At 45.6% G+C, this 14,621-nt stretch overlaps 1 protein-coding gene across 1 annotated transcript; it reads left to right on the top strand.

Moving 5' to 3' along the window:
- Positions 1–2,256: 2,256 nt before the first annotated feature.
- LOC110527128 (olfactory receptor class A-like protein 4) lies at positions 2,257–5,445 on the top strand. The gene is made up of 4 exons (XM_021608280.2): positions 2,257–2,930; positions 3,299–3,562; positions 3,740–3,994; positions 4,304–5,445. Exons 1-4 carry the CDS (start codon positions 2,655–2,657, stop codon positions 4,514–4,516), a joined length of 1,008 nt encoding a protein of 335 aa, XP_021463955.2. The 5' UTR covers positions 2,257–2,654; the 3' UTR covers positions 4,517–5,445.
- Positions 5,446–14,621: the final 9,176 nt, after the last annotated feature.

Here is a 14,621-nt window from a genome sequence, read left to right as displayed (position 1 = left end):
CTTCTTGCGTCCTCTGCGACTCCTGCCAAGGAAGGGTCTCCTGTCCTTCCATGATTTCTTCCCAAGTCCAACATAAAACAAAAATACAGAAAATAACATTGCATGATTTTTAAGTAATTCATTTTATTGAATGACATAAGTATTTGATCACCTACCAACCAGTAAGAATTTCGGCTCTCACAGACCTGTTAGTTTTTCTCTAAGAAGCCCTCCTGTTCTCCACTCATTACCTGTATTAACTGCACCTGTTTGAACTTGTTACCTGTATAAAAGACCCCTGTCCACACACTCAATCAAACAGACTCCAACCTCTCCACAATGGCCAAGACCAGAGAGATATGTAAGGACATCAGGGATAAAATTGTAGACCTGCACAAGGCTGGGATGGGCTACAGGACAATAGACAAGCAGCTTGGTGAGAAGGCAACAACTGTTGGTGCAATTATTAGAAAATGGAAGAAGTTCAAGATGACGGTCATTCACCCTCGGTCTGGGGCTCCATGCAAGATCTCACCACGTGGGGCATCAATGATCATGAGGAAGGTGAGGGATCAGCCCAGAACTACACAGATTCATGGATTAAAATCCATCCTGCAGCGGACGCAAGGTCCTCCTCTGGATGATCCAGAGGAGGAATGGGAGAAGGTCATATGGTCTGATGAGACAAAAATAGAGCTATTTGGTCTGAACTCCACTCGCCGTGTTTGGAGGAAGAAGAAGGATGAGTACAACCCCAAGAACACCATCCCAACCGTGAAGCATGGAGGTGGAAACATCATTCTTTGGGGATGCTTTTCTGCAAAGGGGACAGGACGACTGCACCGTATTGAGGGAAGGATGGATGGGGCCATATATCGCGAGATCTTGGCCAACAACCTCCTTCCCTCAGTAAGAGCATTGAAGATGGGTCGTGGCTGGGTCTTCCAGCATGAAAACGACCCGAAACACACAGCCAGGGCACCTAAGGAGTGGCTCCGTAAGAAGCATCTCAAGGTCCTGGAGTGGCCTAGTCAGTCTCCAGGCCTGAACCCAATAGAACATCTTTGGAGGGAGCTGAAAGTCCGTATTGCCCAGCGACAGCCCCGAAACCTGAAGGATCTGGAGAAGGTATGTATGGAGGAGTGGGCCAAAATCTCTGCTGCCGTGTGTGCAAACTTGGTCAAGAACCACAAGAAACGTTTGATCTCTGTCATTGCACACAAAGGTTTCTGTACCAAATATTAAGTTCTGATTTTCTGATGTATCAAATACTTATGGCATGCAATTAATTACTTAAAAGTCATACAATGTGATTTTATGGATTTTTGTTTTAGATTCCGTCTCTCACAGTTGAAGTGTACCTATGATACAAATTACAGACCTCTATATGCTTTGTAAGTAGGAAAACCTGCAAAATCGGCAGTGTATCAAATACTTGTTCTCCCTAATGTATACTCTTTTCCTTTGCTCTTTTTTCCTCTCTCAGGAAGAAAAGAGAGAGTTGTAGTGATGAGGAGAGTGACTCAGTTCATTTCTCATGACAGATGAAGATAGGGAAGAAGCACTGTCTTACTCTGTTCCATATGGGCTACATTTTTGAGTCTCAGCTCTGAGACTAACATCTGTCTTGGTTTCAGACGAAGTCGCAGTGTCTCTTCTCCTTCATACACCATCTCTCTCGCCCACCACCAGAAAATGAGTCGCAGGGATAGAGGGAGAGAAAGAAAGGGAAAAAGAGAGGGAGCGTCGGAGTGAACTTGAGAGGGAAAACGAGAGGGTAAGAGGAAGGAGAGATGAATACTCAAGTTGAACATAGCTGTTGTCAATGAAGAGCCATGAGCGTTACTGTAAATGGCCTATGAAACAGCACATCATGAACCAAATACAAGCCAGATTCTTACTTTCCAATGTTTTCACTTTTGTACATTGCTTGTATTACATTATAATTTGGGAAACTATGCTCTAAGATCATAGTCCAAAGCTTTTGTCTGAACAATATTTTTCAAATAAAATGCTTTTGCATGACCTTGCCTTGTTTTATGAATGGCATCAAGTGATTACTTCCTGTTCAGCACCAAAACCAAACACACATCCCCCCTCCTCCCCGGGGAAGCTAGTGTGGCATCCTAATTAACCTAGCTGCTAAGGAGGCATTTTTCAATTAGACTAGCTGATTAATCTCTCCTGTTCTGTGTATATGCACTCTCAGCTCCTGGTAGCTAAACTCTGAAACACCCACATTCCCATGGGTGTAGTGTACCCCTGGTCTAGCATTGATTGGTTGGGTAACTAGGGAAATGCCCTTTGCTGTGATTTTAGGTGGATGGGTATGGTAGGAACTACTTTGTATTTGTCTGGTGTCCATGGTGATTTTACATTGGTAGTTCTGTGGGAGGTTGGGCTTGTGTTCAATGCTACAGAAAGAGTGAGTGTTTATGAAAGTGTACCTATAATAGATGGGCAGCAATCAATATCTATTTTGCTGTGCATTTGTATCTATGACCAAGAGTTGTTGATATTTGGAATAAAACATCAATCAGTGGATTAGAGGCTGCAGACAGATACTGGAATATAACTACTCTTAGAAGAAACTGGGAAAACAGGGCCCTGGATTAGGATCTAAAGAGACTGAAGAGTATTCTACCCAGAACTCTAACTCTAATTCAGTAGCTGAGATGGAGACCCCAATGCCGGAGTTGAGAGATGCGGAGCCAGTGGAGATGGGTCTCGGTGTCAACGGGTATCCCTTACAGAACGCCCTCTACATAATCTTGGTCCTGCTGGGTATTGTGGGTAACGCCACGGTGGTTGGCGTAATTAGTGAGAGCGTATTCACAGACCCCAGTGGAGGACGTAACTCAGACATCATCCTGATAAACATGGCCCTCTCCAACCTGCTCCTTTCTCTGCTGAGGAACGTCCTGCTGGTCATGTCTGACCTGGGGCTGGAGGTAAGGAGCTGGATGCGACTGTTACAGGAGTCGGGCACTGTGGTAGGGGGTGCCATGAAGAATGAGGGCTGTATGTGGGTGCTTGAGCCAATGGGGTGGCAAGTATGGAAAGTGTGAGGTTTGGGCTCAAAGTAAAAGGGTTGGAATTTGGAATTTGAGATATTGGAGGGATTTGAGCTGGTCTTTGAGGAATGGTAGTTTAAAATGTAAGAGTTATGGAGGGTGGTGTGGTCTGTAACTAGAGATATGCCATGTGAAAAGAAAGCAATCTGACAATATACCATGCCATACTTACTGATAAGAGCATTGTTCAGGTAGGCACTATAGTGTACACACACATAAAACCTCACACCCAGCTCTCTCTCTAGCTGAACTCTTCCAGAGACGGGTGTCACGTCCTGATGGGGGTGTGGGTGTGGATTCGCTCAGTCAACGTATGGTCAACACTCTTCCTCAGTGCTTTCCACTTCCAGACACTGAGGCGCGTGGCCCCTCCCCCTGGGACTGTTCACGGACCCCGCAGGCCCCCCAAGACCCTCCTGATTAGCCTGGGCCTCATCTGGTATCTCAACCTGATCTATGCTATACCTGCACACATCTACTCTACTAACGGGAACAAGAACAGCACAGAGGTAGGACCCTGATATAATAGAAGCACAGAGGTAGACAATAGGTGGTGTATTATTTAAGTTGTGGGAAACTGTCTACAAAACCTTCTCCGCCTTATCTCCCCCCTCCCCATCTCCCCTCATTTCCTCTCCTCTCTGCTGTCCTCTGTCTCCTCTACCCTCTTCTCTCATCCCCTCCAGACCCTGATTTTGGTCAGCAGCACCACGCGCCCCCTGCTGGGCTGTGTGTGGAACTTCCCCTCCAGCTACAATACCCTGGCCTACACCACCACCTCCATGGTGATCCACGAGATCCTGCCTATCATCCTGATGGCCATCACCAACCTGGGCTCCCTCTACACACTCTACACCCACGGCAGGACCCGCAACCCAGCACACATGACCCAGGACGCGCCCGTCATCAAGAGGATACCGGCTGAGAGACGGGCTGCCAAGGTGAGAGAGACTGGAATGATTCAGAATGATGGCTTGTTGTGTGTGGCCTGCCGCCTGGTTATTGTGGATGGAAAGAAGTACAACATGTGATTTGGACCTGTAACATTGTTATTGTCATAAAAAATGAGGAATGTGGGAAAAAAATAGCTTTTGGATTACTAAGGTGTTAATGATCCTGGTGTGTTTTCAATTAACAGTGTTTTTATAGAGAATGCGTGTGTATCTTTTATGACCGTCGTGCTAAGAGAGGACGAAAAAAGGTAAATAGTTTCACAGTATTTTCTTTCCTTACCTTCCCTCTCTCGCCAGGTGATTCTAGCCCTCACCATCCTCTTCATTGTGTCTTGGGGAACTAGCATCATCTCTATCAACTACTTAAACTACAATAAAGGATCTTCAGACAGGTTTCTCCCGATAATAGCTCGCTTTGCCAACAGCATCTTCATCGCATTTTCGCCCATCGTGCTGGCAGTGGGTCACCGGCGGCTGCGTGCTGTTGTTAAGTCTTTTCTTACTCACTGACAGGTCCCACACCCTGAATCACACTGCAACTGACATTATGGGGAAGCCAGTGGAAAAATATTATACTTCCCTTCACATAGCCTAATAATAAAGTAGACTTACATGTTTGTTGGTATTCCTCTAACCATTGGCAAAAATGATGAGGTCATCTGTGCTCTTTTAAGGTACTTACTACTAACTGAGCAGTATATTTTCCATGTGTGGTAGGAGTCAAAATAAGAATACTGGGAGAGATGGAGGCTCGCACACTGTCGAAAAAACTAAACATCCAAAACCCCCTTGTGGCCCCCCTAAATGTGGAGTATGAATTAATTTTTACATACAGTAACTCATTTTTGCTATCATTCTTTTTTTACATCCATTATTAGACAGTGGCAAAGATGATGATTATGAACATGGTCTTCTGCCTGCTAATGCCTGCAATGCAGTGAAGAAAACGATGTCAACAATAACGTTCTAATGTAACTTGCACCTCTAACAGTACAACTGGCCCCAGCTTGGCCCCCCCAGTTGAAATGGTCTAGAACCGCCACTGCATGGTGCCCAAAAAATCAGAGTGCAAGAAAGTGCATAAATGAAAGTGAAAACAAAACACAAACGTTTCGGCCTCAGGTCATCATCAGTTTAACCATTGGCAACCATTTTGATCCTCTTAGGCAGACTGTTTTAACATGGTGCTATGAGAGTCAAACCCATTCATTTATTATTTTATGACAATTTCTAAGAATGTATTGATCACTGAGGAAGACCACTGTTTGTTTGTCAGTGAGATTACATGAACACAATTTATTTCTGGAAACCTGCTCTTTTGTGAGCGACAGAATGTTTTTGATGTATAGACTGTACGTGAAAGGGCACTCCTATCTATAGATAGTTGTTGTTACATGTTCTGTCTTGTTTGCTCTTTAAAAAACAGTCAAAATAAAGGCCTTTATTTGTACCATCTCTCAATCTCTGACTCTCTATGCCAGAGGCTCCTCTACATGAAGCTCATTGAGAGGGAGTGAACAGTCCAACAGGATCTGTCTTTGCAGAATGTGAGAACTTATCACAATATTTCAACACTCCAGATCTTAAACATTCCATGACTTTAAATGTTCTAAGGTATTTATTGGATGGGTTACTACTTATAACAGGGTTTGTATATATATATATGTGGACATTTAAAAGCAGAATGAGGGGAAGGCAAGCACTGGTTATTTAATTATTCCATACAAAGTCGTACTCATTCATTCATTCAGTTACATGTTTTTTTTAAATATTTGCTTTAACTCTCTCCTCTACTTTTATTACCGCTCTCCTACTGAATAGTGAAAACAGTTTATTTTGCCTTCTTTCCTAGAAGGCCAGAATCCCGGAATCGCCTCTTTACTGTTGATGTTGAGAGTGGTGTTTTGCGGGTACTATTTAATGAAGCTGCCAGTTGATGACTTGTGAGGAGTCTGTTTCTCAAACTAGACACTCTAATGTACTTGTCCTCTTGCTCAGTTGTGCAATGGGGCCTCCCACTCCTCTTTCTATTCTGGTTAGAGCCAGTTTGCGCTGTTCTGTGAAGGGAGTAGCACACAGCGTTATATGAGATCTTCAGTTTCTTGGCAATTTCTCTCATAGAATAGCCTAATTTCTCAGAACAAGAATAGACTGACGAGTTTCAGAAGGAAGTTCTTTGTTTCTGGCCATTTTGAGCCTCTAATCGAACCCACAAATGCTGATGCTCCAGATACTCAACTAGTCTAAAGGCGGACAGTTTTATTAATTATTTAATCAGAACAACAGTTTTCAGCTGTGCTCACATAATTGCAAAAGGGTTTTATAATGATCAATTGTCCTTTTAAAATGATAAACTTGGATTAGCTCACACAAAGTGCCATTGGAACACAGGAGTGATGGTTGCTGATAATGGGCCTCTGTACACCTATGTAGATATTCCATAAAAAATCTGCCATTTCCAGCTACAATAGTCATTTACAACATGAATAATGTCTACACTGTATTTCTGTGTAAAGGGTGCGTGTCGGTGGCAGGGAGGTCAGGCGCAGGAAAACGAACTTAGTATAAACGGAGTCGTTTAATAAATGCTCATAAAACTCCAAAAACCAAAATATTCAAAAATAATAATATAAGTGGGTACAAAACCCTGCACATAACATACAATAAAACAATCTCCGACAAGGACATGAGGGGAAACAAAGGGTTAACCTCTCTGGGATATGTGGGAAGCTTGCGTCCCACCTCGCCAAAAGTCAGTGAAATTGCAGGGCACCAAATTCAAAACAACAGAAATCCCATAATTAAAATTCCTCAAACATACAAGCATTTAACACCATTTTAAAGATAAACTTCTTGTAAATTCAGCCACAGTGTCTGATTTCAAATAGGCTTTACGGCGAAAGCACACCAAACGATTATGTTAGGTCAGCACCTAGTCACAGAAAACCATAAAGCCATTTTCCAGCCAAGGAGAGCCCTCATAAAAGTCAGAAATAGCAATTAAATTAATCACTAGCCTTTGACGATCTTCATCAGATGGCACTCACATGACTTCATGTTACACAATAAATGTGTGTTGTGTTCGATAAAGTTCATCTTTATGTCCAAAACCTCATTTGAAATTGGTGTGTTATGTTCAGAAATGCATTGTCTCAAACAAACATCTGGTGAAAGTGCAGAGAGCCACATCAAATTACAGAAATACTCATAATAAAAATTGATAAAAGATACAAGTGTTATGCATGGAATTATAGATAAACTTCTCCTTAATGCAGCCGCTGTGTCAGATTTCAAAAAGACTTTACGGCAAAAGCACACCTTGTGATTATGTTTGGTCAGCGCCAAGTCACAGATGCCATAAAAGTCAGAAATAGTATTATAAATAGTCACTTACCTTTGATGACCTTCATCAGAATGCACTCCCAGGAATCCCAGTTCTACAATAAATGTTTGTTTTGTTCGATAAAGTCCATAATTTATGTCCAAATACCTCCTTTTTGTTCGCTCGTTTAGTTCACAAATTTAAACTCACGAGGCACGGGCAAGTCCAGGCGAAAGTTCAAACAAAAAGTCCAAAAAGTTATATTACAGTTCGTAGAAACGTGTCAAACAATGTATAAAATCAATCTTTAGGATGTTTATATCATAAATCTTCAATAATGTTTCAACCGGACAATTCCTTTGTCTTTAGAAAGGGAAAGGAACGCAGCTAATTCTCACAGGCCCGTGCGAGACTGAGCTCATGGCGTTCTGCCAGACACCTGGTTGAAACAGCTGTCGTTCTCTCCCCCTTCACAGTAAAAGCCTGAAACAAGGTTCTAAAGACTGGTGACATCTAGTGGAAGCCTTAGGAAGTGCAATATTACCCCATAGACACTGTATATTCGATAGGCAATTGACTTGAGAAACTACAAACTCAGATTTACCACTTCCTGGTTGGATTTTTTCTCAGGTTTTTGCATGCCATATGAGTTATGTTACTCACAGACATCATTCAAACAGTTTTAGAAACTTCAGAGTGTTTTATATCCAAATCCACTAATTAAATGCATATTCTAGCTTTTGGGCCTGAGTAGCAGACAGTTTACTCTGGGCACCTTATTATCCAAGCTACTCAATACTGCCCCCCAGTCCCAAAGAAGTTAACCTGTTAGAGCTCTAGGGGCGCTATTTCATTTTTGGATAAAAAACGTTCCCGTTTTAAGCGCGATATTTTGTCACGAAAAGATGCTCTACTATGCATATTCTTGACAGTTTTGGAAAGAAAACACTCTGAAGTTTCAGAATCTGCAAAGATTTTGTCTGTAAGTGCCCCAGAACTCATTCTACAGGCGAAACCAAGATGATGCATCACCCAGGAATTAGCAGAATTTCTGAAGCTCTGTTTTCCATTCTCTCCTTATATGGCTGTGATTGCGCAACGAATGAGCCTACACTTTCTGTCGTTCGCCCAAGGTCTTAGCAGCATTGTGACGTATTTGTAGGCATATCATTGGAAGATTGACCATAAGAGACTACATTTTCCAAGTGTCCGCCTGGTGTCCTGCGTCGAATTCGGTGCGCAATTGCCAGCTGCTTCTACTTTACCATTTGATTCAGGGGAGAAAGCATGTGTCCAAGAACGATGTATCAATGAAGAGATATGTGAAAAACACCTTGATGATTGATTCTAAACAACGTTTGCCATGTTTTCAGTCGATATTATGGAGTTAATTTGGAAAAAAGTTTGCGTTTTGAGGACTGAATTTATGGATTTTTTTTGGTAGCCAAATGTGATGTATAAAACGGAGCTATTTCTAATACACAAGGAATCTTTTTGGAAAAACTGAGCATCTGCTATCTAACTGAGAGTATCCTCATTGAAAACATCAGAAGTTCTTCAAAGGTAAATGATTTTATTTGAAGGCTTTTATGTTTTTGTTAATGTTGCGTGCTGGATGCTAACGCTAATGCTAACGCTAAATGCTAACGCGAAATGCTAACTCTAGCTAGCTACTTTTACACAAATTATTGTTTTCCTATGGTTGAGAAGCATATTTTGAAAATCTGAGATGACAGTGTTGTTTACAAAAGGCTAAGCTTGAGAGATGGCATATTTATTTCATTTCATTTGCGATTTTCATAAATAGTTAACGTTGTGTTATGCTAATGAGCTTGCTGATAGATTTACACAATCCTGGATACAGGGTTTTTTTCATAGCTAAACGTGACGCAGAAAACGGAGCGATTTGTCCTAAACAAATAATCTTTCAGGAAAAACTGAACATTTGCTATCTGAGAGTCTCCTCATTGAAAACATCTGAAGTTCTTCAAAGGTAAATGATTTTTTTGAATGCTTTTCTGTTTTTTTGTGTAAATGTTGCCAGCTGAATGCTAATGCTAAATGCTACGTTAGCCATCAATACTGTTACACAAATGCTTGTTTTGCAATGGTTGAGAAGCATATTTTGAAAATCTGAGATGACAGTGTTGTTAACAAAAGGCTAAGCTTGAGAGCTAGCATATTTATTTCATTTCATTTGCGATTTTCATGAATAGTTAACGTTGCGTTATGGTAATGAGCTTGAGTCTGTATTCACGATCCGGGATGGGGAGATCAGAAAGGTTAAATACACAACATGTATTGATGGGATTGGAACCAGGTGTGAGGAAGACAAGACAAAACCAATGGAAACTGAAAAATGATCAGTGATGGCCAGAAGGTCGGTGACGTCGACTGCCAAACACCGCCCGAACAAGGAAAGGGGCCGACTTCGGCGGAAGTCGTGATAGTACACCCCCCTGACACGCGGCTCCAGCAGCGCGTCAGCACCAACCTCGATCGCGCAAGCGATCTGGATGGAGACGGTGGAAATCTCGCAGCATCGAAGGATCCAACACGTCCTCCACCAGAACCCAGCATCTCTCCTCCGGACCATACCCCTCCCAGTCCACGAGGCAATGAAGGCCCCTCAACTAACGTCTCGAATCCAGTATGGAATGAAAGGAGTACGCCGGGGCCCCCTCGATGTCCAGAGGGGGGTGGAGGAACCTCCTGCACCTCAGACTCCTGGAGAAGGCCAGCCACCACCTGCCTGAGGAGAGACACATGGAACGAGGGGTTAATGCGGTAATCGGGGGGAAGCTGTAACCTGTAACATACCTCGTTCACTCTCCTCAGGACTTTAAATGGCCCCACAAACTGTGGACTGCGAACACCAGGGTCTCACTGCGGTAACGGTCTGCACCAACTTTCTGGCTCAGCACAGCGCGCTGAAGATGGACATGGGCGGCGTCCCATGTTTCCTTTGCGCGCCAGAACCAGTCATCCACCGCAGGAGCCTCGGTCTGACTCTGATGCCAAGGAGCCAGAACCGGCTGATACCCCAATACACACTGGAAGGGAGAAATGTTAGTGGAGGAGTGGCAGAGCGAATTTCTGGGCCATCTCTGCCCAGGGCACGAACGCTGCCCACTCCCCCAGCCTGTCCTGGCAATAAAACCTCAGAAACCTACCCACATCCTGGTTAACTCTCTCCACCTGCCCGTTACCCTTGGGGTGAAAACTGACCGAGATCCCCAGACCTTCCATGAACGCCCTCCATACCCTCGACGTGAACTGGGGACCCTGATCAGACACTATATCCTCAGGCACCCCATAGTGCCAGAAGACATGTGTAAATAGAGCCTCCGCAGTCTGTAGGGAGACTGGGCAAAGGGAGGAGACGACAGGACTTAGAAAAACGATCCACAACGACCAGGATCGTGGTGTTACCCTGTGAAGGAGGAAGATCAGTCAGGAAATCCACCGACAGGTTGTAACTTACCTCTGGGCAGGTGTCTAGGAGCCTTGCACTGGGCGCACACCGAGCAGGAGGTAACATAAACCTTCACGTCCTTAGCTAAAGTGGGCCACCAGTACTACTCACTAAGACAGCGCACCGTCTGACCGATACCAGGATGACCAGAGGAGGGTGACGTATGGGCCCAATAGATTAGCCGGTCGCGGACAGCAGACAGAACGTACAGACGCCCAGCCGGACACTGAAGGGGAGCGGGCTCTGTACGCAACGCCTGCTCAATGTCCGCGTCCAGCTCCCACACTACCGGTGCCACCAGGCAAGAGGCCGGGAGTATGGGAGTGGGATCCATGGGCCGCTCCTCTGTGTCATACAGCCGGGACAATGCGTCTGCCTTAACTTCTTGCGTCGAGCAATCCCGTATCCGGGAGCGTAATCATAGCCTCAAGCTCATTACCATAACGCAACGTTAACTATTCATGAAAATCGCAAATGAAATGAAATAAATATATTCACTCACAAGCTTAGCCTTTTGTTAACAACACTGTCACTGTAAGAAAAAAAAACGAAAATTCAGTCATTACAACGCCAAACTTTTTTTCCAAATTAACTCCATAATACCAACAGAAACATGGCAAACGTTGTTTAGAATCAATCCTCAAGGTGTTTTTCACATATCTATTCGATGATAAATCATTCGTGGCAGTTGGGTTTCTCCTCGGAAGAAAATGGAAAAATACACGCAGCTGGAGATTCCGCAATAATTGCGACGGAGGACACCAAGCGAGCACCTGGTAGATGTAGTGTAAAATGGTCAATCTTCCAATGCTATGCCTAGAAATACATCACAATGCTGCAGACACCTTGGGGAAACGACAGAAAGTGCAAGCTCATTCCTGGCCCATTCACAGCCATATAAGGAGACATTGGAACACTGCGCCTTCAAAATCTGGGGCACTTCCTGTTTGAAATTTCATCTTGGTTTCGCCTGTAGCATCAGTTCTGTGGCACTCACAGACAATATCTTTGCAGTTTTGGAAACGTCAGAGTATTTTCTTTCCAAAGCTGTCGATTATATGCATAGTCGAGCATCTTTTCGTGACAAAATATCTTGTTTAAAACGAAAGAAAGTTTTTTTATCCAAAAATTAAAAGAGCGCCCCCTATATCCAAGAAGTTAATTTTCTGTGAGCCTGGTCTGTAGGAAAAGGTAAATACAAAACTGGTGAAAAACATCTCCCACCTTACCTGGTGAGGGTTCAGTGTCCTCGCCGCCCGGATGTACTCCAGATTGCGGTGGTCAGTCCAGATGAGAAAAGGGTGTTTAGCCCCCTCAAGCCAATGTCTCCAAGCATTTAAGGCCTTGACGACAGCCAACAGCTCCTGGTCCCCCACATCATAGTTTTGCTCTGCCAGGCTGAGCTTCTTCGAGAAAAAGGCACAGGGGCGGAGCTTCAGTGGTGTACCGGAGCGCCGAGAGAGCACAGCTCCTATCCCAGTCTCGGACGCGTCCACCTCCACTATGAGCGCCAAAGAGGGATCCGGATGGGCCAACACGGTAGCCGAGGTAAACAGAGCCCTCAGTTGACTAAAAGCCCTGTCTGCCTCAGCTGACCACTGCAAGTGCACCGGGCACCCCTTCAGCAGTGAGGTAATGGGAGCCGCCACCTGACCAAAACCCCGGATAAACCTCCGGTAGTAGTTGGCAAACCCCAAGAACTGCTGCACGTCCTTTACCGTGGTGGGAGTCGGCCAATTACGCCTGGCTGCAATGCGGTCACTCTCCATCTCCACCCCTGAAGTGGAAATGCGATACCCTAGGAAGGAGACGGACTGTTGGAAGAAAATACATTTCTCAGCCTTGCCGGACAGGTCATGCTCCATTGACTCTATCGCTGTGGCTATGAGCGGTAGCGGGTAACCATACCTCACAGTGATCTGATTCAGACCCTGATAGTGAATACAAGGGCACTGACCCCCTCCTTCTTCAAAAAAAAAAGAAAATTGAGGATGCAGGTGAAGTGGAGGACCTAATGTACCGCTGACGCAGGGATTTGGAGACATATGTTTCCATAGCCTCCGTCTCCGCCTTTGAGAGGGGATACACGTGACTCCTTGGAAGTGCAGCGTAAACCAGGAGGTCTATCGCACAATCGCCCGGTCGATGAGGTAGTAATTGAGTCACCTTCTGTTTGGAGAAGGCGAGAGCCAAATCGGCATATTCAGGGGGGATGCGCACGGTGGAGACCTGGTCTGGACTTTCCACCATTGTAGCACCAACGGAAAGCCCTAAACACCTACCTGAGCACTCTCGCGACCACCTTGTGAGAGCCCTCTGTGGCCAATAAACAGTGGGGTTATGACAAGTTAGCCAGGGTAGGCCCAGCACCACGGGAAACACAGGAGAGTCAATGAAGAAGAGACTAATTCTCTCCGTATGACCCCCTGGGTCCCCATGCCCAAAGGCGCAGTGGCCTCCCTAATCAACACTGACCCTAATGGTCGACTATCTAAGGCATGAACGGGGAAGGGCACATCCACGGGAACGATGGGGATCCCTTAACTATAGGCTAAAGCTCTATGAATAAAATTCCCAGCCGCGCCTGAATCGACGAGCGCCTTATGCTGGGAATGGGAGGAAAACTCAGGGAACGTGACAGATACAAACATATGAACAACAGAAGAACCTGGGTGAGAGTGGTGCCGGCTCACCTGGGGTGACGCCAGAGCGCCCTGCCTGCTGCCTCGCATCCCAGAGGAACCAACCAGGCACCGACTGGCAGTGTGACCTCTGCGGCCACAGATGGTACACGAGCGTGAACCCCCTCCAGTCTCCCTGCTCACCACCCCTCCCAGCTCCATGGGTATCGGAGAGGGAGTGCGGGAAGATGGAACCACCAGACCCTGATCTGAAAGTCCGCGAGTAGCCAGCAGGTTGTCCAGCCGGATGGACAGGTCCACCAGCTGGTCAAACGTGAAGGTGGTGTCTCTGCAGGCCAGCTCCCGACGTACGATCAGGGCCCTGTTGTTCCATCCTGCGCCGGCAGCCAGAGTCCTAAACTCCAGGGCGAACTCCAGGGCAAACTCCTGGGCGCTCCTTGTCTCCTGCCTCAGATGGTAGAGGCGCTCACCCGCTGAACTCCTCAAACTGGTCCAACGCCACATCTCCCTCTCTCCACACGCCGTTGGCCCACTCCAGGGCTCTCCTGGTGATGCACGAGACGAGGGCGGACACCCTTTCACGGTCCGATGGAGCCGGGTGGACGGTGGCCATATAGAGATTTAACTGCAACAAGAACCTCTGGCAGTTCGCAGCCCTCCCGTCGTACTCCTGGGGCAAATAGAGACAGATCCCACTGGGTTCAGGCGGGAAAGGGGCGCTCAGGGGAGACCCCGGTTGTGCTGGTGGAGGCGCTGGAAGAACTCCCTGTCTCTCCCAGCGGTCCATTGTCTGGACAACGCGATCCATGGCGTCGCCAAAATGGTAGAGCATAACTGCATGCTCCTGGACGCGCTCCTCCACCTCAATGGCCGTGGTACCCTCTCCTGCTGACTCCATAGTTATGGTCGGTGATTCTGTAAAGGGTGCGTGTCGGTGGCAGGGAGGTCAGGCGCAGGAAAACTAACTTGGTATAAATGGAGTCGTTTAATAAGTGCTCATAAAACTCCAAAAACTAAAATATACTAAAAATAATATAAGTGGGTACAAAACCTGTCGCACACCGACACATGACTTGCACATAACATACAATAAAACAATCTCCGACAAAGACATGAGGGGAAACAGAGGGTTAAATACAGAACATGTAATTGATGGGATTGGAACCAGGTTTGAAG

The sequence above is a fragment of the Oncorhynchus mykiss genome, chromosome 7, assembly GCF_013265735.2.
Source record: "Oncorhynchus mykiss isolate Arlee chromosome 7, USDA_OmykA_1.1, whole genome shotgun sequence".
Lineage (NCBI taxonomy): Eukaryota > Metazoa > Chordata > Actinopteri > Salmoniformes > Salmonidae > Oncorhynchus > Oncorhynchus mykiss.
This window is presented reverse-complemented; position numbering and strand designations above follow the sequence as displayed.

Bases quoted from the DNA above. Each gene is read 5' to 3' on its own strand.
- LOC110527128 (XM_021608280.2), top strand. From the start codon at position 2,655: ATGGAGACCCCAATGCCGGAGTTGAGAGATGCGGAGCCAGTGGAGATG. The intron at 2,931-3,298 runs GTAAGGAGCTGG...CTCTCTCTCTAG, and splicing joins TGTCTGACCTGGGGCTGGAG to CTGAACTCTTCCAGAGACGG. The intron at 3,995-4,303 runs GTGAGAGAGACT...CTCTCTCGCCAG, and splicing joins CTGAGAGACGGGCTGCCAAG to GTGATTCTAGCCCTCACCAT.